The 23,455-nt window shown below is 34.8% G+C and overlaps 1 protein-coding gene across 6 annotated transcripts in view; it reads left to right on the forward strand.

The window, feature by feature from the left end:
* Positions 1-23,455, forward strand: part of CUL3 (cullin 3) — a 133,372-nt gene that overhangs the window by 80,177 nt on the left and 29,740 nt on the right. For all 6 annotated transcript variants that reach the window (XM_064286633.1, XM_064286634.1, XM_064286635.1 and 3 more), the window contains 9 exons: positions 1,450-1,564; positions 4,347-4,575; positions 8,812-8,957; positions 9,603-9,779; positions 11,654-11,824; positions 12,429-12,536; positions 17,107-17,231; positions 17,718-17,814; positions 20,381-20,515. In XM_064286633.1, the coding sequence (XP_064142703.1) occupies positions 1,450-1,564; positions 4,347-4,575; positions 8,812-8,957; positions 9,603-9,779; positions 11,654-11,824; positions 12,429-12,536; positions 17,107-17,231; positions 17,718-17,814; positions 20,381-20,515 (1,303 nt within the window). The remainder of the gene's footprint in view (positions 1-1,449; positions 1,565-4,346; positions 4,576-8,811; positions 8,958-9,602; positions 9,780-11,653; positions 11,825-12,428; positions 12,537-17,106; positions 17,232-17,717; positions 17,815-20,380; positions 20,516-23,455) is intronic.

The following is a 23,455-nucleotide window of genomic DNA, read 5'->3' on the forward strand; positions in this document are numbered from 1 at the left end:
CCATCGTAAGCTTTCATTTAATATACTTTTTAAAAAAATCAGCCATTAATCTTCTTTTTTATTTTTCATGCTGGCATTTTGTTCATTTTTTGCTGTGTGATAACATTTTTATTTATTCTCTTGGTCTTTTTCTTTAAAGGCTTTGGCTTTCATTCTAATGATTTTTAAAGAAAAATGCTGAACATTCTCTAACATTACTAAGAATTACTATTCCCCATCTGTTTCTTCCCCTTTCTAACATGATTGCAGTGCTAGAGTGACTTGAAACTTTAAGATTGCTTCCTCTGCTTTACTGTTTTCCAAGCAGCTATGAGACGAAGACTTGTAAAATTCTGAATACTTCAGCTTTGGTACTTGGTCAGGATTGCCCAAAAGCCATTTAGTACAAAAAATTATATTGCTTAGGAGTAGCTGTATATTGTACCTATGCTGGGCAGTACAGCGGTCTCACTCACTCTTCCCTGCATACTAATAAGCCAACCTTTTTATTCTCTCTGTGTTTTTAAATACATAGAAATATTTGGACATCCTAAGCATGTTTTCTTTAAAATTTTTTTTTTTAATTTTTATTGTGCTTTAAGTAAAAGTTTATAAGTCAAGTCAGTCTCATACAGAAATTTATATGTACCCTCGTTATATACTCCTGTTGTTCTCCCCCTAATGAGACAGCACAGTCCTTCTCTCCACCCTGTATTCCTATGTCCTTTTAGCCAGCTTCTGTCCCCCTCTGCCTTCTCATCTCCGTTCCAGACATGAGCTGCCCACATAGTCTCATGTATCTCCTTGAGCCAAGAAGCTCACTCCTCACCAGTATCATTTTCTATTTTATAGTCCAGTCCAATCCCTGTCTGAAGAGTTAGCTTTGAGAATGATTCCTATCTTGGTGGGGACCATGACCTCCACAGTCCTTCTAGTCTCAGTCAGACCATTAAGTCTGGTCTTTTCATGAGAATTTGAGGTCTGCATCCCACTGTTCTCCTGCTCCATCAGGGATTCTCTGTTGTGTTCCCTGTCAGGGTAGTCATCAGTTGTAGCCGGGTACCATCTAGTTCTTCTGGTCTCAGGCTGATGTAGTCCCTAACTTAATGTGGCCCTTTCTGTCACTTGGGCTCGTAATTACCTTGTGTCATTGGTGTTCTTCATTCTCTCTTGGCTCCAGGTGGGTTGAGACCCATTGATACATCTTAGATGGCTGCTTGGTAACGTTTAAGACCCCAGATGCTACTCCCCGTGTTTTCTTTAAAATTTTTAAGTTACAGTGGGGTGAGGACAACAGTTAAGACATGCTTTCCAATTAAAATTACTCTAAATCCTTATTTCATAAATAAGTTGCTTATAGAGATGGGTTACTTTGATGAATGTTTAACATTCTAAGGGTATTTCTAGCTACTTCTGTTGCATTTTTTATGTGAATCTTTGATTATCAAGTGGTTTAACTTCTTTTGACAGAGGCGCAATAAGAAATGCTTGCCAGATGTTAATGATTTTAGGTCTTGAAGGAAGATCAGTCTATGAAGAAGATTTTGAGGCTCCTTTTTTGGAAATGTCTGCAGAATTTTTTCAGGTAATCAGTGAAAACATAAACACTCTTGTGAGATGTTCTGAAAGTTACTGCATGTAGTTATTAATTTGAACATTTTGATCTTTTTTTTATCTGAGGCCCATTTGGGGGACACAGAATTATCTTTCAGCATACCTACACTACATTCTCACATTTCAGTTAAGAAACTCACTGATAACATACTGAAGAGTTTGAACTTACACACGTGAATTTTTTGTTATGCTATGAAACATTACCCTTCAAACTTAGAAATAGCCTTATCATCTATTATTTGTATATGTTACGGCATTACGGTTGATCCTCATTGTTCATGAATTTTGTATTTGTGAATTTACCTACTCTCTAAAACTTAATTTCTAACTCCAAAATGAATACTTAATGGCTAGCTAGCCATCATTCACAGACATTTACAGAGCAGTGAAAAATCTGAGTCCCTGACACATACCTTCCCAGCTGAAGTCGAACCGAGACAAAGCTGTCTTCTTGTTTCAGCTCTCCTACTATGAACAACTCTTTCTTACAGTCTACTTAGTGCCGTGTTTTTCATAGAAGTATTTCTTTTCATGGAAGAATTTTTGTTTAAAAAAACATAGTGCTGAAGCACTGTCTACTGTTCCTAAGCTCAAGAAGGATGTGATGTGCCTTACAGAGAAAATACCTGTGTTAGAGAAGCTTTATTCAGGCATGAATTATTGTGCTGTTAGCTTTGGGTTTGATTGTTAATGAATTTACAAATATATTAAATAAGGTGTCTTTTAACAGAAACACATAGAATAAGGTTATGTATTGTGATGAGAGGCTTGTAGGAACCTAATCCTATATTTGCCCTAAGGGCAGTGGTTCAGTATTTGCTAATTCAGTGTTGGTGGCAATTTTACAGACCATAACTGCAGTGACTACCAAGCACTGACTGTAATTAAATAGCATACATTCACAGGCAGCATATCACCATGAGGTCTCACTGTATAGGCTTTAGTAGTAGAGTTATGTATGATTCTATTCTGCATATATGTCTTACAGGCTGTTGATTAGGAGATTGCAGGCCAACAAATGCTGTTGATAGAAATATGCAGCATTATATACAATCGAACACCCAATAAATGGCCAAAAGTGAAGCTAAACTACTACTAATTTGTCGTGAAATGATTATAAAGTAATAACAAAGTACCATGACAAAATGCAAGACAGTATTTTTAATAACAAGGCATCCTTTTTGAAAGCTGCAACTGTCTGTGTGATTTACAGTAGGAGTTAGATAGTGTTGCCAAAATAGACATCCTAGTAGAATGTTAATATGTAATTTTTACTTCAGTGATAGGCTTTTTTTTTAAAAAATTGAATACAAGATTATAATAACCCTTAATAATTGAGTATGTCACTTCTAAGAGCCCTTAGACTGTATATAAAAATGGAACTCTGAATTTTGGTGTCATTTACCCATAAAGAAACAAAGGATGGATTTGCTGTGTTTTTTTTTTTTTTTTAAATCAGTTTGTTGCTCATGGGGGAGACCTTTGTGGCCCACACTGGTGAGCCTGGACCATGTTTTGAGAAGTAATAATTCACAGTGTAGGAAATAGTCTTTCTTTTCTAGTAACATAGCACCTAATTGTAGACAATTTTGACTATATTTTTACCTTCGTATTAGTTTTAATTTTCTCCATTACAGTGTATAAATACTATTAGATAAACTGTTTGCCAATCAAGATTTGAAAACATTCTGTAATGACATATATGTATTTATGTGTATGGATATACATATATGTGTATTTTTGTTAGTACTCAGTGGAAAGTTGGTCTCACCAAGATTTTTGTTTGATGTGTTAATATCTGTTCTTAAGAACTTCATTATTTTTGAGGGTTAAAACTACTTTTTGTTAATAAAGTGTGAAATTTTACTAAATTGAACATAGTTTATATCAACATGCCTTCTGTTGTATGATTTTTAGGTATATCTATTAAAGGCCGCTGTCAAATAGGTTAAAATGAATTGGGATAGCATTATTTAGTAAAACATCTATAAGACTGATGTTAGCAGATGACATAATTAATAATTATTAAAAAGCTCTTTTTCAGACTTCAGCACGTCTTTATTCTTTTGAGACTGGGCTTGGGATGGCGGGAAAATTTTAGCAACCACCAGTATGCCAACAAAGCTTTTAAAATAAAAGTGATTAATCTTTCTGGGCATAATTTTACATTAAAACAAATCAGAAGAATTTTCTGCGCTCACTTGGGGTGAGTTGCTTCATTCTATACTTTTGACTCTCCCTGGCTATGATGACTTTTTTTCTATTTGGAGTACATTGGCAAAGCTTGAAAAACGCTACTTTAAAGATAATATATTGCTTTAATCTCATGCTTTACGTAAGTAATGCTTTAAAGGCTGTAATTCAGGTTATATAAATTTATGGGTTCACCATAAGTCGGAATCAACTCAAAGACAATGGATTTGTTTTAATGTAATAAAAAACTATATAAAACGTTACTAGTGCTTAGGATAATTTGGCTAGTTTATGGTAAACGCCACAGGCAGGGAATGGGGGAGCAGTCACAGAACAGACCAGTTGCCATCAAGTGGATTCCAGTTCATGGCAACCCAGTGTGTTACAGAGTAGAACTGCTCCCATAGGGCTTTTTTGGCTGTAATGTTTAGGGAAGCAGATTGGCAGGCCTTTCTTCCACAAAGCTGCTGGGTGAGCTCAAACTTCTGTAGAAGCCCAATTAAAAGTAGAAACACATTGTGCTTCTGTGTTTAAAAAAAAATTATGCTTCTTAATTGCAGATGGAAAGCCAGAAATTTTTAGCAGAAAACAGTGCTTCAGTATATATAAAGAAAGTAGAAGCTAGAATTAATGAAGAAATAGAACGGGTGATGCACTGCCTTGACAAATCAACTGAAGAGCCAATTGTAAAGGTGGTTGAAAGGGAACTCATTTCTAAGCACATGAAGACTATAGTAGAAATGGAGAATTCTGGACTAGTACATATGTTGAAAAATGGAAAGACAGAAGGTAAGAGTTAACAATTGAAAAATAAGTCCTTGTAGTTCTACCAGGTTTTCAGTAATTGTTTATTCCCCTGCAACTAAAGTAATGCTTATGAATGTCCGTTTCCAAGAAGTTGTGTATGTCATTAGTCACCATTGTTACTTTGTTAGGATTTAACGGTAAAGCTTAACACTCGCTGTCTTATGAGTAAGGATTTTGGATTATTCTAGTGAATTAAGTGGGTTTTTCTTCTGTCTTTTCAAGGTTTTCTTAACCCAGAAGATAAGAAACCTGGTATTAATGCTGAGACCAACAAATTCTCATCCATTCCTGTTTTTTTTTTTTTGCTTTTTTGCATACCCTGGAGGTGTTGAGCTCTCTCTCCATTGCCACATACTTCTGTAGTTTTTTGTGATTCTTTGAAAATATGATGTTTCATCTTAAAATTTCAGTAGACTTTTTGGGGGGATTAAATTGTGTTAAGGGTATCACCAAAAAAGCAAAAATATTTGTGTCTTCTGTATTGACATATTCAGATAAACTAGTAGATTGGTTTTGGGAGCTCTGAAGTTATATATTGACAAAGGAAAAAGAATTTTGTAAAGGTAAACATTTTTGAGGTAACTAGCGTTTATCTTTATGACTGTTTACCTTTATTTTCCTGAAAAAGATTTTCAAGTGACAAATACCCTAGAAGTTATGTCAAAGGGCAATATGATTCTTATATTCATTTTTAATTTCTGATGCATTAGTGCTTTATATTTTGACTTTGTAAATCCCTGATACAGTATTAAAAAATAAACATGGTTGCTTTGCTCTTCTCCTGATTCCTGTTAAGAAGTGTTAGCAAAAGTAGAATAAAATAAAAGACAGGAGGGAGTAAGAAAAGAGAAAAAGATGGTGAGAAGAGGTTGATGCATGGATTCTAGTAGAATCCTTGCCTGTGTTTTGAAATGGTCGTATTTCTATATATAAGTTATTGAAAAGTGTATGTAAATTCGTTTTTATTAAACCAGAAAACTTAAAAGGACCCTTCGCATAAATAATTTTGTAAAAGCAAAAAACAAAACAAAACTTTGTCATGTTTTCTAAAATGAAGTACTTTTATCTCTAGGGTCTAAATCAGGGGCTGACAAACTTTTTTTTTTGTAAAGGGCCAGATAGTGAGCATTTTAGGCTTATGGGCCAAACAGTCAACTGCTCATCTTGCTGTAGCAGTGAGAAAGCAGCCATGGACAGTACACAAATGAATTTTCGAGTGGCTTCCAGTAAGATTTTATTTGTGGGCCCTGAAATGTAAATTTCATAAAGTTTTCATGTCACAAATATTATTCTGTTGTTTTTTTCCAGTCATATAAAAATATTTAAAAAATTCTTAGTTTATGGGCTGTACAGAAATAGGTGGTAGGCTGTACTTGGCCCATGGGCAATAGTTTGACATCCCCTGATCTCTAAATGCTTCTTTACAAAAAAGCATTTTCCCTTGCTTAAACAAAATACAAATAGATTATCATCTGGTGTACTGTTTAAGTATTAGGTTAATGCTTACTTACAGGGTCTGGGAAAGATGACTAAATGGACTGCAGGTTAGAGGGCTAGGAAATGTTTGTTGCAGAGGTTGTTAGACATGCCTGGATTACAGTATCTCTGTAACCTGCTTAGACGTGTGTTAAAGATCTTAAGTGTGCTTAAGGCATCGTAGGTAATTAATAAGTACTTAAATGAAATTTTTTTTTTTTTAATGAAAGAATGTCAGAGTATCTACTTACTATAGTTCTTCTCTATTGTTTTTGTTTTTTTTATAGTTCTTCTCTGTTTAGTACTTAATGTTTTCACCAGGCAAGTAGATGCCTGTGGTTCTGAATTAAATGTAAAAATTTGGGCTTCAGTTTTCCTGACCTTCTGCTAGAAACCTCATTGCTAAATGTCTTAATTGTGCTAAGTAAGCACTGCTCTTGAGCAGTATCTTGAGACTAGGTCAGGCCAAATTTAGCCATTATGAATCCAACTGTCTTGTAAGTCAGGAAGTGAAAAACTTTTTTCCACTATGAATGGAGGATGAATTTGGCTAGTTATTAGATGCATGTAGCACTATGAAATTTAGTTCAAATTGGATCTTCTTTTTATTGTTTTATTAAGTGTATACAGAAGTAATGGTGTTTAATTTTTGAGTGCCAAGTATTTTTTAATTTTCTCTTTCACATTTTAATGCGGTGAATTAAACACAATGAAATTGTATTAAATGCAGTTAAATATACAACATGGAATATTAAGCAAAACTTGTTACTACATATGAACAAAACAGACACATTGAGAGTCATTTCATTAGAGATATTTGGTATCCCAAATTTAGTGTAGTGTATGTCCATAAATTGCTGTTGCAGTTGTAATACCTGTTTTTTATATGGAAAATTTGGTTGTAATTTGTGCTATACAAGTGAGAAAACTGGAAGATTGGCTGTGTAGAGATGACTTTGTACATGTTATTAATGAGAACTTATTTTTAATAAAATTTGCTTCTGAAAGTCACTGGAACCAATTTTAGAAGCAAGGTCCTTATAAAACAGTAAAACTTTTAAGTGTTTTCTAAATACATACAGCTTTACTTTCAGGATCTAACTTGTTCTTAAAATCTAGACCAAGGTGAGCAAATTTCCAAATCTGGCCCTCCACCAGCTTGTGTTCCGTCCGTAAGCTGAGAATGGTTTTTACATTTTTAAATGATTGGGGGAAAAAAATCAAAAGAAGGATAGTTCATTTCACATGAAAATTACGAATTGCAGATTTTAGTGTCCATAAATAAGGCTTTATTGGGACACAGCCATGCCCCATGCATTTCTATATTGTGTATGGCTGCTTTCTTGGTACAAAGGCAGAGTTGAGTAGTTGCTACTGAGACTGTGCAAGGCCCACAAGTCTTAACTATTTACTGTTTAGCCCTTCACAGAAAAACGTTGCTAACCCCTGATCTAGAACTGCCATTCTAACTCCATTTTCAAACATTTTTAATCATAAAGCTTCTTTACATCATTGTAAAGTTCTGATGCTGTAGTCTTTACATGAGTTATTATTTCAAAGAAACATTAGGCACATGGAAAAGATGACCATTTTAACTATATTTTTGACTTGTGAAAAAGTATAAAAAATGGATAGGGGTGTAAGTTTTCATTCTAACTAAAAGCAATGTATTGAGATAGACCAGTATTTTAAAACAGAGATAATTAGCTTTAGGAAATTAACTGGGGAATACTAAGGATTGCTGTAAGGAAAATATTGAAGAATAGGTATTTATGCGACGAATGTCATATAAACTTCGTAACCATGAGGTAATGAAGTAAATTTTATTTGACTTGTAATATTTGTCAGTTAAACTTTTGAGATCTTTGTTATTGTTAGGTGTTGTCAAGTCGTTTCCGACTTGTAATGACCCTGTGTACAACAGAACAAAGTGCTGCCTGGTCCTGCGCCATTCTCACAGTTGTTGCTGTGTTTGAGCCCATTGTTGCAGCCACTGTGTCAGTCCATCTTGTTGAGGGTCTTCCTCTATTTTGCCGACCCTCTACTTGACCAAGCATGATGTCCTTCTCCAGGGACTGGTCCCTCCTGATAACATGTCCAAAGTATGTGAGACAAAGTCTCACCATCCTCGCTTCTAAGGAACATTCTGGCTGTACTTTTTCCAAGACAGATTTGGTCGTTCTTCTGGCAGTCCATGGTATATTCAATATTTTTTGCCAGTACCGTAATTCAAATGCATCAACTCTTCTTTGGTCTTCCTTATTCATTGTCCAGCTTTCACATGCAAGACTTTGACTTTTAAATTTCTTCCTTATTACGTTGACTACTATTTACACCAAAATTAAAGTTTTCCTTTTGATACGCACTTTAGAGTAATCAATAGGATTCAGATTAGAGTTATGTAGGATCTCAAAAATACAGTTTCTGTTGTGACATTACTTTTTTATTAGGTTGGTTGGGCATCATTTCTTCCATGTAAATTAAAATTTGCTAAGATAATGCTTTCCAAGTATCTTACCTAAAAGCTGTATTTCTTAAATTGTACTAATAACTATTAACCTTTTTTTCTGTTCTTTTTTTTTCATTTGCTATTTTTTTTTTAATAATTTTTCATATGGTCATCAAATGGGGACGACAGGGATAAGGTTCTCTGAATATCTCAGATCAGGAACAGCATGAACACAGATCTACATTTTTTCTTCATCTTTAACATAGCCATTTTTTTTCTCTTTCTGGTTGCAGACCTTGCTTGTATGTACAAGTTATTTAGTCGTGTGCCAAATGGTCTGAAAACAATGTGTGAGTGTATGAGTTCCTATTTGAGGGAGCAGGGTAAAGCCCTTGTTTCTGAGGAGGGAGAAGGAAAGAATCCCGTTGACTATATCCAGGTATGATAAAGTAATTTTGACAAGTGGTAAAAAGACCACTCTCACTAACCTATTGATGATCTTAAATATTTTAGAATTTTGAGAGGTATGCCAATTTATAACAGGGAGCAAAGCCCAACTGCTCCTTTTCATTTTCTGTCTGATGAAGATCTTATTTAAGTACTCTCAAGAATGAAAGTAAGCTATTTTTTTTAATGCACCTTAGTATTTGTAGACCTTGTGAAAAAAAAAAAATTTTTTTTTTTCCTTAGTGTGTTAAAAATAACTGTGTTTAGGTAAATAGTTTTTGTTTCAAAATGTTTTGCTCTCAAGCAGTACCATGAACAAATTATGCCGCAAGTTTTTCTTGTGTTTTAATGTAAATAATCAACTTGTGTATGTACATTTTTTTAAAGCTAATTTTCTCTCTGCCTCACCCATTCAGTTAAGACAGGGTGGGGAGACATAATACATACGTGGAAAATAGAATACTTGTATCACTGACATTTTTAACAGGGTTTGAAATTAATACAGAATCCGTAAGTTTAACACTGAATACACATTTAGTTACCAACAAAGTTAAGATAAACATACATGATCACAAGTGTATTGTTTATGGAAATATTATCATAATGTATCCTAAATTTCTTTGTTTTTATTTGTAAGGGGTTATTGGATCTGAAGAGTAGATTTGATCGCTTCCTCCAGGAATCGTTCAATAATGACCGGCTCTTTAAACAGACTATTGCGGGTGACTTTGAGTATTTTCTTAACCTCAACTCCAGGTCCCCAGAATACCTCTCATTATTTATTGATGATAAGTTGAAAAAGGGAGTCAAAGGGGTAAGTATGAATACTTTTGAAAATTCACTTGTAGATGTATAATAAGAAATAAAATATAAAAGTAGCAAATTTTATTGATATAAAATTAAGGATAGCCCTTTGCTATACCTAATAAGCAAGCTCTTTATTAAAAGGATTAAAGGTATTCGAAACGGTCAAAAGTACTTTTACATTTTACTTAACGTGTAATTGGCACCAAAACCAAAGAACCACACAGCCATGGTTATTAAACAGTCTTTATGACTATTAAGATATGCTGTAGATAAGAAGAGGGGGCAGTGTGGGTTCAGTGTTCAGTAGTAGAATTCTCGCCTTCATGCGGGAGACCTGTGTTCCGTTCGCAGTCAACGCGTCTCATACTCAGCCATCACGTGTCTGTCATTGAAGGCTGTCTGACTTCCTATGATAAACTGCCATTTGAGGAAAAACAAAACTTTCTTAAGTACATTTTTCCAAACCATAGCTATTGATTTGAATCTAACGGATCTCTAGACCTGCTATTGCTTGCCTGATACTGCTGACAGAAATTTAATAACTTGTTTAAATGCTTCAGAAGGCAAATTCCTTTTAATAGGCCCCTTCTGGTATATAGAAATGGTGCTCCTTTCAGTGCACCTTAGAATTCTCATCTTCCTTGTGGGAGATCGAGCTTTAATTCCTGGCCAGCGAATCTCGTGAGCAGCCACTACCATCTGTCAGTGGAGGCTTGCATATTGCTATGGTATTGAACAGGATCTTGCAGACTAAGACAGACTAGGAAGAAATGTGATCTACTTCTGAAAAGCAGCCAGTGAAAACCCTGTGGATCACAGCGTCCAATCTACAGCCTATCATAGGGATGGCATAGGACCAAAAAGCATTTTGTTCTGTTGTTCATGGGCTCGCCATGAATTGGGGGCAGACTCTATGGCAGCTGACAGACACACATCTTAGATAACAGGGACCTTGAAAACTGCAATCCAAAGCACAGAACTTTGCTTGCTGTCTTTCAGTTGTCTGAGTTATGTATCTAATGATACTTGGATGAGAAGAATTCGAAGACATAGACTAGAAGAGTAGCTTTCAGAAAATTTTGAAAGCATATACTGAAGCTCATATTCAAGCCTTTATGATATATCTGGGATCTTGGAAGCACACTGCAGCACTGAAAGTCAAATTTAAGCATATTATGATCACCTATGAGTTGGTCTTTTTCACTTCATCCTGGAATCTGTGAGATGAGGGATATGTAATAAATGGCCATAGGTTTTGCAGACAGTCATTGTAACAGCAACAACAACAACAAAAAAAAAAAATAGGAAGATCATCAAGGAGTAGAAAAGACTATTAATTACACATCTGTTTAGCCTCCCATACGTTCTAGATATAAGCTTAGTACAACCAGCCAGAGTATCATCTTGCCCTCATTTCAAAGAGTGAGTGGCTTTTTTGCTGTTATTATCACTTTGCAAAATTCAGGTTTTGAATGAGTTTAAATGAAAATATCAGTCTTTTGGCTCTGTAAGTTTCTGCCTAAATATACAAAGGCTTCGTAAAACATTCTTTTTTGTTATTAAAATTTTATTTCATCTGTTTCAGTCATATCTTGATACAGCCCTGTGTCACCACATGCCTTGATTTTAGCAGTAGCTCTCTGGGTAATAGAACTCCTGTCCACTCCCCCACCCAACCCACCAACAGTAATCCAGTCACTAGATGAGGGTTAAAGAGTTATGCTGTGTGAAGTAGGAGATCGCTTTCTCAAACCAAATTCCTTCTTCTGACATAAGCCCACCAAATATTTGTTTGATTTCAAACAGTATTTTAAACTGTGGTGGTATTTTTGTAAAACTAAAATTTAATAATTGTAAATTGTCTTTATATTAATTCTGCAGCTAACAGAACAAGAAGTAGAAACAATATTGGATAAGGCAATGGTCCTTTTTAGGTTTATGCAAGAAAAAGATGTATTTGAACGTTATTATAAACAACACTTGGCAAGGAGACTTCTCACAAATAAAAGTGTTTCTGATGACTCTGAAAAAAATATGATATCTAAGTTAAAGGTAAGGTATATGTAAGATGAAGCCAAATATATGTTGTAACTAATGTTTATCACATGATTGAGCACCAGCAACGTATGATTGTAAATTATTTAAAATATTTATTTCTAGAAATTAATAATGATTGTTTTTGAGCATGATACAGGCTGTACATACATCTGTTCAAGTTCTAGGACATCCAGACTTTGCTGAATTATCTCTTGGGTTTTTTTTTAATGGCAGAATATATTCATGAAGGTCTGGGGAGGATTACAAGGCAAGCAATAAAGAGAATATTACCATATAGTTCTGTTTCAAAAAGTGTAATTCATAGACTACCTGTATCACCTGAGGTGCTTGTTAAAAATGCAGGGTTTGGCCCCACCTTTGATGCGGTGTATTGGAATCCTTGGAAGAGTCTTGGAATATGCATTTTGAAATAAAATCCTTGGCGTTGAGTCTTTCTTAAACACGGCAAAGTTTGATAACCACAGGCATAGAGCAACTATTGGAAACATTTAGAAAGGAGATTATCAGGGATGGCAGTTATAATAAACAGTTTATTTCTACATTTTCTTATAGAAAAATTCCTCATTCGTTTGTGTATATTTGTATTTTTCTTCCACAGACTGAGTGTGGATGTCAGTTCACATCAAAACTGGAGGGAATGTTTAGGGATATGAGCATCTCTAACACAACTATGGATGAGTTCAGGCAACACCTACAGGCAACTGGGGTAAGATTCTGCATTAATTTCTACTGTACATATGTTTACGTAAAGACTTTTGTAACAGGTAACTGAACTCCTGTTGTTGTTTCTTTAAATGTCAGTAGTGGCAACATGTATTGTGAGTTGTTTAAAAATAATTTTACCCCATGTAACTTCTTTTTCTAAATGTATTTACATAAAACATCTTTTCCAAATTCATCTAAGCTTTACCTTACCTTCCCCGCTTGAAGGAATGCAGTGAAAATTGAATCAGTAGAATGATTCTCTTTATAACCATTACAGCTTGTGGAATACTGCTTTTACAGAACACTGAGCTTAGGCTGGCATACGGATTTTTTAATACTCTTCTTTCCACTTTATCTCAGGATTGTGTTATCTTGGAATAGTTGCCTGACCTTCCTGTATGTCAGTGTTTTCATCTGTAAAGCCAGCATAAATGGGCCTGACATCCTCACAGTAGGTGGGGAGTGAACTGAGCCGACTTTAAAAACAGATAAGTGTGCTTTGACCCCTTGAAGGTGGTATGCTGGAACTTGTGTGGGTTTGGACTCAGATAGGATTTTTGTGAGGATTTGGTGAGGTTCAGAATCTTGTTTTTGTTTTTTAATTTTGTTGTTGAGAATATACATGGGAAAACACACCAATTCAACAGTTTCTACATGTACAATTTAGTGACACTGATTACATTCGAGTTGTACAGCCATTCTCACCCTCTTTTTCAGTTGTTCCTCCTTCATTAACATAAACTCACTGCCCTCTACAGTTCCTATCTAATCTTTTGAGTTGCTGTTAATTTGATCCCATATAGGTAGTTCTTAAAAGAGCATAATGCTCAAGGCAGACCTTTTTTACTAGTTAAGCTAAACTATTGTTCAGTTTTCAGATTACTTCAGGGGATATTTTTGATTTAAGGTTTAAAGATTATCTCAGAACCGTAGTTTCAGGGGCTTATCCACCCTCCATGGCTCCAGAAAGTCTGGAGTCCATGAGAATGTGAAATTCTGTTCTGCATTTTCCTCCTTTTGAGTGGGATTCTTCCAGGGAATCTTTGATCAAAATATTCAGTAATGGTAGCTGGGCACCATCCAGATCTTCTGATCTCGTGGCAAAGGAGGCAGTTGTTGATGGAGTCAATTAGCCACACATTCCATATCCTCCTGCTGTCCTGATTCTCCTTCCTCTGTTGCTGCAGGTGAGTAGAGACCAATTGTTGTGCCTTGGATGGCTGCCTGCAAGCTTTTAAGACCCCAGACGCTATGTAGCAAACTAGGAGGTAGAACAGAAGCACTAAACACATCATTAAGGCCATTTAACTGGGATGTTCCATGAAACCCTGACCATAAACTTCCTAACTGAGGAATCAAATTTCATGAACTGTTTGGTTGTACATAAGCAGCCTTAGTAGCTACTCTTTTTTTTTTTTTGTCGTTGTTGTAAATATAGCTATCACACAACTTTTGTCAGTTCAGGTTTTTACAGGTGTATGATTTACTGACAACAATTACAGTAATTGACTGTGCAACCCTACCCTTAATCAGTACGATTTTCCCATCACTCTTAGCTGCTGTTCTTCCCCTCCCTCCTGCCCCTGGTAAACTCTAATACAGTTTGTTCTCTATGTATGTGCCTTTTCTTGTCTTTTTATGTAAGTGAGGTCATATAATATTTGTCCTTTGGTGATTGGCTTTTTTTTGGCTTTTTTTTTTTTCATTTTACCTTAACCTTAAGTTTTGAGAATGCCATAGTTTATGAGCTTTTAAAAAGCTTTCCCTCAGAGTGACCACATAACACTCTGTAGTTAGGAAATGTAACAACCATTAATAAATATGGAGCTCTTCCTCTGATATTTAAATGAGATCATACTCCTGGTCTCACAGCCTCATGCTCAGAACATAAGTGAAATCCGTGAAAATACTGAATTCTGTAGAAATGGACATTTAGATACATTGAGGCATTCTCACTTAGTTCTAAATAAGTGTATGATTTGCCTCAAAATATCAGTTGTTTACAGTGGAGAAGGTCTTAGAGCAGGAGAAATGCAAGTCAGTGATACATAGACGTTCAGATGAGCAGAAGCTGAATATTGAGATTATCCTAGTGTTGTCTCTTAGATTTTTTAGAGATTTGCACTTACATCTGTGTAATACATTGCTGTAATTACATTGTCATATGATTTTTGTTTGATATATTTCTTCCTGCTGATTTTTTCTTCCACTAACCGCTAATTGATCTAAATAAATACAGTGTGTTGAAATCATTGATAATGGAATGTTCCTGGATAGGTTCAACACCCTTACTGTATTTTTAAGTGTCTATGGTAATTGAAGGCCTTTTGGTAAGAAGAAGGATAATCTTTGCTCTTGACCACCTACTATACAATTGATTGATTTAAATAAGGAGTATAATTATTTAACATAGTGATTTCATTGGGTTCTGTCTGCCTTTGTTGTGTTTTGTTATAAAGTTTGTAAATTTTCTGGTCTCATCTTGACAAATACTCTGATATATCCTGAATTATATGGTAGAATATTGTTTAATAATTCATTAACTACAGTAAGTAGAGTATTTACTAGATGCTCAGAGTTATGCATCCGCTAATCTGTTTGCACCTTCTGCTTATGGTAAGGCCATTATTTGCATGCAATTTTTGGCTTTTTTGTGATGCTTATATGAAGGACCTTAAATTTTAAGTCTCTTAATCCTTAATCTAAATTAGAAAGATTTGATGAGAAGTAACAGTAATCAGAACAAACATTGAGCTTTCTGAAATCTTTGAGCTCAAACAGAAGATTCTGTGTAACTTCCTGAAAGTTTCTTGGCCTGTTGAAATATACCAAGAGAATGGTTCTTCTTTTTACTGTTACGAGTCATATAGCAAGTACTTGCTTAAAAGGAAAATTCTAATAATACTTATAGTATATTTTGTTTAGATAAATTTATTTATTGTACTGAAAGAAATTTTAAGTATTTGTCTACTTTTTTCCTTTGTTTTTATTTTAAAAATAGGCAGGAGGGGCTACCCCACTATCATATTCTTAATATTTAGTCAGCAAATCATGAAATATTCTGACAGACTCTCTGCTGCTACTGCCCGTGCCATCTTTGAATATAAGCTGATTTACTTCAGGTTATTACCAGGATAGCTTGGAACAGGTGATACTATTCGCCAGAGTAATAGTTCTTTGAAATTCTTTTTATTATTACTATTTATTCATTTAACCAATAATTCATTATTCTTTGCCAGGCATTGTTCTAGGCACTGGGGAACAACAGAGAATGGAACAGACAAAAATCCCTGCCTTGACAGTGCTTACATTCTAATCAGGGAGAGAGGTGATAAACAAGTAAATATGTTGCACCTGAGGTGATGATATAAGCTGTAGAGAAAATCTGTAGCAGGGAAGATTGGTCAGGGAAGTCCCCATTTAAAAAGTTACATTTTGAGGAAAGACTTAAAGGAAGTGAGGGAATAAGCTGTATGGCAATATGGGAGAAGAGATCAAAGACTTTATTGTCTTCATCTTTGAAACCATGGGTGGAATCTCATGCATATTGATAAGGGTTGGGTGGATTGAACTGAGTTATGACACGCACCCCCACTTGCAAATGTATGAACAGTTCTCTACCATGCATCGTCATCTCTTCTTTGCATCATCTAAGATTTCTAATTTCAGTTTCCTTAAAGTGGGATAATAATTTAGTAGATAACTGGTAAAGAAACCTGAGTTTGGAATGCTTCTTGATATTCATAAACTTACCCATCCCCCCTTTAAAAGTATACACCACTAATCATCTAGGTTAGATAAAAATGGAAAAGATTTAGAACAAGCTGCGAATGTCAATAATAGAGATAATATTTCACCCTTAAGAGTTTGTTGATGTGCTTTATTATTGTTGTCTTAAGAATTTAATTAAAAAAAAAAAAGCTCATTGTGACAGTGGTAGTAGCATATGTTTTGAAGAGACCATCATCCGTTTAACAGATATTTATAGAGCACGTACCATGTGGCACTGGGTCTACAGTGTGCTGTGCAAAGGCTGTTAGAATGTGAACTGTATGTGAAACATGTACATTTTGATCAGCATATTTGGAATGTGAGTGGGATGTTAGGAATATGTTGTGTATGTGTTAAGATGGCAAAAGTGTTTAAAAGGTGAGGTGAAAGATATCCCAGAATTATCTCTAAAATGATACTGGTATGGCCCCTTGATGTTTTATCTACACTTTTTAAGGCCAAAACTTTGCAATTCTCAGTGGCACCAAACTTTGTTTACATGGTAAGAACCGTACTTTCTTTTTTAAGAGATTATAAATCTATAAAGAGCTCCTTTTAAGAATCCTGGATGGTCAGTATTTTTAAGTCAACATCTTAAAAAGTAATTGTAAGTATTTGCCAGGATAGTGGAAATTTGGAAAACGTTGAATGGGTCTCACCTTTAAGAAGAGCTATTTATTTGCTAGTTAAGACAGACCTTTTCATCATGGTGCAACTATTTAGATAAATCTGACAGTGTCTAAATGGAATGAATAAAAAATCGTAGTTAAATTTGAGTGAAATATTTCTACTTTACGTAGGTGTCTTTAGGTGGTGTTGATCTCACAGTTCGGGTGCTCACGACAGGGTATTGGCCCACTCAGTCAGCCACACCAAAGTGCAACATCCCACCGGCACCAAGACATGCTTTTGAGATATTCAGAAGGTAAACCTAAATCGGACTTTGTGTTTCTGAGTACAAATGATTATCCCAAATTGAAATAACTGTTAGTAAAGTCAGTAAAGTGCCCTCAAGGGGGATAAATAAACTCCGTATTTTACCTCATGTTCAAATAGAAAATGTATACTTTATACTTTTCAGTATGTAAGAATGAGTTGCCTAAAATTCTCTTCAGGGACTATTTTATTAATATCCTTGTTCAGTATAAATGCTTTGTTAGAAGCATATTTTATACTGTTATTATCTGTCACTGACTTAGGACAAATCATTTTTTGGATTACCTTGCAGAAGGGTGGTCTTATGAACAGCAGTGGTACACAGGCCAGGGACCAAGTGTACCAGTAGAAATTATTCTGTATGCTACCTCAGAAGTCTTTCTTACATACGTGTTTGTTAAGTGTTGTTATCCTGTAGTTTATTTCAAATACAAAAATTGTAGGAATCTCTAAAATCTGGTTTGATTTGCTAAAGGTTTTACTTAGCCAAACACAGTGGCCGGCAGCTCACACTACAGCATCATATGGGTTCTGCAGATCTCAATGCCACCTTTTATGGGCCAGTTAAAAAGGTAAATATTGAGAGTTTGAATTTATTTACATTAAGTAACTTAAAATTAGTCTACAGTTCTGATTTTTTATTTATGTTGACCTGGGTATCCTAGCTAACAAATTCTATGTATATATATAATATTTATTTCTCTTATTTTCCTACCTATTTGAAATATTAAAAGGGGGAAAGCCTTGGCTTTGATTTAATTGTTGTCAGGTGCCATCGAGTCAGTTCCAACTCATAGTGACCCTTTGTGCAACAGAACAAAACACTGTCTGGTCCTGCACCACCCTCACAGTCGTCGTTACGCTTGAGCAGGTTGGTGCAGCCACTGTGTCAGTCCATCTTGTTGAGGGTCGTCATGTTTTTTGCTGACCCTCTAGCTTACCAAGCATAATGTCCTTCTCCAAGGACTGGTCCTTTCTGATAACATGTCCAAAGTATGTGAGATGTAGTCTCGCCATTCTTGCTTCTTAGGAGCGTTCTGGCCACTTTTCTTCTAAGACAGATTTTTTTGTTATTTGATTTATTTACTTCCATTTCCTCAATTGCGAAATAACTTCATTTGAAAATATGAAAACTATACCAGTAATCCTTGTTAAGGAATAAATATTAGGGTAAGTAAACATTTTATTTATTTGACTGGAGACAGTATTGGGTAAACTAAAATGTAATAAAATGTAAAAATGAAGACATCTGTAAATTCTCTGTAGCATGCAAAACCCTAAGCGCCTTTTCAGCATTCTCGGTCTCCTATAATTTCTGTTTCCATTAAACAAAACCAAAGTTAACGCCTAAGGTTTATGAGATGTATAAAATGTTACTAAAGGCCTTATCTAAAAATTGACTCTATACCAGTGAATTGCCTTCATTAAAAAAAAAGATAATTCTTTTTTTATGTCGAAGATTTAGGTCTGTGGCCAATTTCAGGTTGATTTTCTGTATGGTATAGTTCATTACTTCCAATGAATCAAGTTAGGATCATTTGTTATAAAATAGATAAATAATAAATGCTTAGAAAAGCATTAAAGAAAAATATCTATATTGTCATTTGGGCAGCAAGTAACAGTTTTATCAAAATTTTAATTATACTCTTAAGTAGTTTTATGTAAGTACCTGTAACATTATATATTTTGCGGTATTATTGAAAATGCTAATATTCTAATTTTAATATTTAATCAAAATGGAAAATATTCCTTACAATTCATTTAGCTGAATAATATTTGACACCATTAAGTGGGAAGATCAGGGAGAGTAAAGAATTTGGCTTTGTTTCTGTTTAAAACAGAAGTTTCTAAATAAATAGGTTATTTTTTCAAGCTTTATTAAACAAACCAGTAGATTTCTGAACATATCCATGTCAGTTATTGAAAGCTTAAGGAAGTGTCTACTTTGTCCCTCTTAAATCATAGAGCAGGAATAGGCTTTGAGAATGGCATGCGGTTTTTTTCCATCTCCTATGCTATTTTTTGATCTCTTACTGTGATCAGAACACACGAAAAGAAACTTAACCCTACTGCTCTTGGTATAATGTCAGTGGTATCTCATAAGCCCATTGTTGTTATCTCGTGTACTGTAAAAATAGCTTTAGATTTAAATACAGGGAAATTTTGATTAATTACTTGATCAGATGCATTAAAATTTTCACAGTGGAAAAAGGAGGGACCATCCTAAATAAACAATAAGCAGCATCATGTTAAATGGAGGAAGTATTGAAGTTGTCAAGGATTTCATTTTACTTGGATCCACAGTCAATGCCCAGGGAAGCAGCAGTCAAGAAATCAGTGTATTACATGGGGTAAATCTGCTCCAAAAGACCTCTTTAAAGTGTTTAAAAAAAAAAAAAAAAAAAAGTGTCACTTAGAGGACTAAGGTGCGCTTGACCCAAGCCATGGTATTTTAAGTCGCCTCATATGCATGTGAAAGCTGGACAGTGAGTAAGGACTGCTAAAGAATTGATGCATTTGAATTGTGGTGCTTACAAAGAATTTTGAATATACCATGGACTTCCAGAAGAACAAACAAATCTGTCTTAGAAGTACAGCCAGAATGCTCCTTAGAAGCAAGGATGGCAAGTCTTCATTTCACATACTTAGGACGTGTTATCCGGAAGGACCAGTCCCTGGAGGGAGGACATCATGTTTGGTAAAGTAGAGGGTCAGTGAAAAAGAGGAAGACCCTCAATGAGATGGATTGACAACAATGGCTGCCAACAGTGGGCTCAAACCTGGCAATGATTGTGAGGGTGGCGCAGGACCGGGCAGTGTTTTGTTCTGTTGTATATGGGGACTCGATGGCACCTAACAACAACAAAGAAAAGAAATAACTTTAAATACAGCATATTTAAATATATGAGCACGAGTATTTTATATTGATTTGCAGAATAATTTTTTAAAGTTTAATTTTGTGCACCTCAAATTTTTAGTTTTATTATACTTGTTAATAACATTTTCTTTTTTATATAGGAATAACTTAAATAATTTTGTTAAAGGAGAATGGGGATTACAGGGCTTAACTGAAATATTACCATTAAAGTTATCAGGAGGTAATTATATCTTGTTTATATCTTTTTAAAAATGGAACAGGAAGATGGATCTGAAGTTGGTGTTGGAGGTGCACAAGTAACTGGCTCTAATACACGGAAGCACATATTGCAAGTCTCCACTTTCCAGATGACCATACTAATGCTCTTTAATAATAGAGAAAAATACACGTTTGAGGTATGGGTTGTGGCTATGAGTCCTTTTGAGTAACCTTTAGAGCAAGTACCTTTAGAAAAAGTTGCATCAAATTAGACCTTAAACATCATACGTTTATTGAGTCACATTTCATTTCATTTTGTCGACTTGGTTGAAGTGTAATTTCCATATAATATACCCCATCAGAGTGCAGAATTTGATGAGCTTAAATGGATGTATGCCCCAGTGTAACTACTACTACAATCAAGATATAAAGCATTACCCAAAAAGTTTCTTTGTGCCCATTTGCTGTCACTTCCTCTCACACCTCCGGTCCCAGGGAACTCCTTATTTGCTTTATGTCATTAAAATTGTTTTGCCTTTTCTAGACTTTCATATAAATGGAATTATACGGTGTCTATCACTAATGTCCTGCTTTTTCCACACCATATAATGTTTTTGAGATTTAGCTGTATTTTTACACATATAGTATTAGTAGTTCATTCCTTTTTATTGCTGGGTGATAGTCCATTATATAGATGTACTGTGTTTTCTTTATCCTTTCACCTATTGATAGGTATTTGGGTTATTTCCAGATTTTGGAATATGATGTTATGAATAGAGCCACTATGAACATGTGTGTATAAGTCTTTTTGTGGACTTACGTTTTTATTTTTCTTGGGTAAATACCTAGGAGTGGAATTGCTAGGTTATGTGGTAAGTATATGTTTAACTTTTATAAAAAACTGCCAAACTCTGTTCCATTTCTACCCAAACTCTGTTTCAAAGCAGTTGCACAATTTTGCATTCCTACTGGCAGTGTATCTGGTTGTTCCACATCCTCTTCAAACTTTGGTATTTTGGCCTTTTTATCTTTAGCCATTTCAGTTGATAGGTAATTGTTTCTCATTGTGAATTTAATTTGCCTTTCCTTGATGACTAATGATGTTGAGTATCTCTCACATGTTCATATGTCTCACTTATTGAGATGTCCAGTTCTTATTATTGGCTTATTTGCTTATTACTCAGTTTTAAGAATTCTTTATAAATTCTGGATACAGGCCCTTTGTCAGATGATCTGTGTGCTGTGAGTATTGTCTCCTGATCTGTCACTTGACTTTTCATTTTCTTATCTTTTGAAGAATAGAACTTTTAAATATTGACAGATTCAGTTATCCCTTTTTTCTTTTATGGTTTCCTGTCTAAGAAGTTTTTGCCTACCCCAAGATTACAAAGATTTTTTTTTTCCTCTGTTTTCTTCTAGGTGCTTTGTAGTTTTGACTTTTCACATTTAGTTGTATGGTAGATTTCAGGTTAATTTTTTGTATGGTATGAGGTAAAGGTTAAGATTAATCTCCTCCCCCAATACACACACACATACACACACACAGATACTCAGTTGTACTAGCACCATTTGTTGAAAATGCTATTCTTTCCCCATTGAATTACTTTGGCATCTTTACAAAAAATCAATTGACCATATGTGTGTGGAACTATTTCTAGGCTCTCTGATTTGTTTCTTTGATTTGTATGTCTATCTTTATGCCAATTTCACAACCTTGATTTGCACTGTCTTGGTTTCTTTTTGTACCCATCTCTTTTATCTCCCTTAAAACCACTAATAATATGCTTGCTTTTTTTTTTTTTTTTCCTTTCTCCTCATTACATTAAATTTGTCAGTCTTCTCCCATACCTATAAAGGATTTGTTGGGGTTAAAGTGAAGATCGTGTAATTTTTGTTAAGTTTAAAATAATGAGTGAATATATTAGAAAAGTATAAACCAGTTTTATACTTAATTAAAAGCCAGTTTTCAGATATTTAGGTGAACATAAGTTGGAGAATGTCTTTGTAAGTTTGAAATTAAAAGCAACAAGATTAAATTTTAAGAATATTTTTGTATTCCTCTCTATACTCCCACTATGTGGGGCAGTAATTAAGAGATGACCATTTTTATGTGACATACTTCAAAGGAAGTATTTTGAAATCTGAATGTTTAGTTCAGTGGCCGAATCAAGAGGAACTATATGAGAAAACTCATATATTTCCAGGTGGGTCTTACTTAGAGGGTAACCTTCATTTTCAAGCACAAATTATATGTCATTGAGCCCCAAGAATATTGATTGAGTCCCAAGAATATTGATTGAGTAAGCAGTTACTCATCCCGTACTCAAACACTGTAAAATATTCCAATCAAAGGTAGAATTAAATTATTTTTTTTTTTTAGTTTTGTATTTTTATTTATTTATTTATTTTAGTTTTGTATAAATCAGTTTTAATCTGCAGGTCTCATGGATAATAAATTTTAAGCAAGATAAGCTACTTAATAAGTGCTGGAGTTGGTTTTCAGGGTCCTAGTTTATGAGGAAATGATAATAATAATGGAATAAGTAGAAATTTAAATTCATTTTCCATAGCCATTATTGGAATTGCTAGTGATTTTAGTGGTTCAAGCTTACTTTTTTCCCTTGCCCCGCTTCCTTCGAATCATTTGATTTTAATGACCTGTGATTGTATAAAACCAAAAACGCATTGCCATTGAGTCAATTCTGACTTATAGTGATCCTGTAGGTCAGAGTAGAGCTGTCCAATAGGGTTTCCAAGGAGTGGCTGGTGGATTTGAACAGCTGACCTTTTGGTTAGCAGCCTAATGTTTAACCACTCTGCCATTAGGGCTCCTGTGATTGTGTCCAAAAAAACCAAACCCACTGCCGTCGAGTTGATTCTGACCCATAGCAACCCTATAGGACAGAGTAGAACTGCCCTATGGAGTTTCCAAGGAGTGCCTGGCGGATTCGAACTGCTGACCTCGTGGTTAGCAGCCGTAGCACTTAACCACTACGCCACCATGGTTTCCTGTGATTGTACAGAAGGTAAAATTGAGTAGAAACATTCCTCTAATATCTAAATTTTTAGGTGAGTCACAAACCAGATGTCCAAGCATAAATGGCATATGTAGAATGACATGCCTTTGGCTCCAAAGC

This window comes from Loxodonta africana, chromosome 6, assembly GCF_030014295.1.
Source record: "Loxodonta africana isolate mLoxAfr1 chromosome 6, mLoxAfr1.hap2, whole genome shotgun sequence".
In the NCBI taxonomy this organism is placed as follows: Eukaryota; Metazoa; Chordata; class Mammalia; order Proboscidea; family Elephantidae; genus Loxodonta; species Loxodonta africana.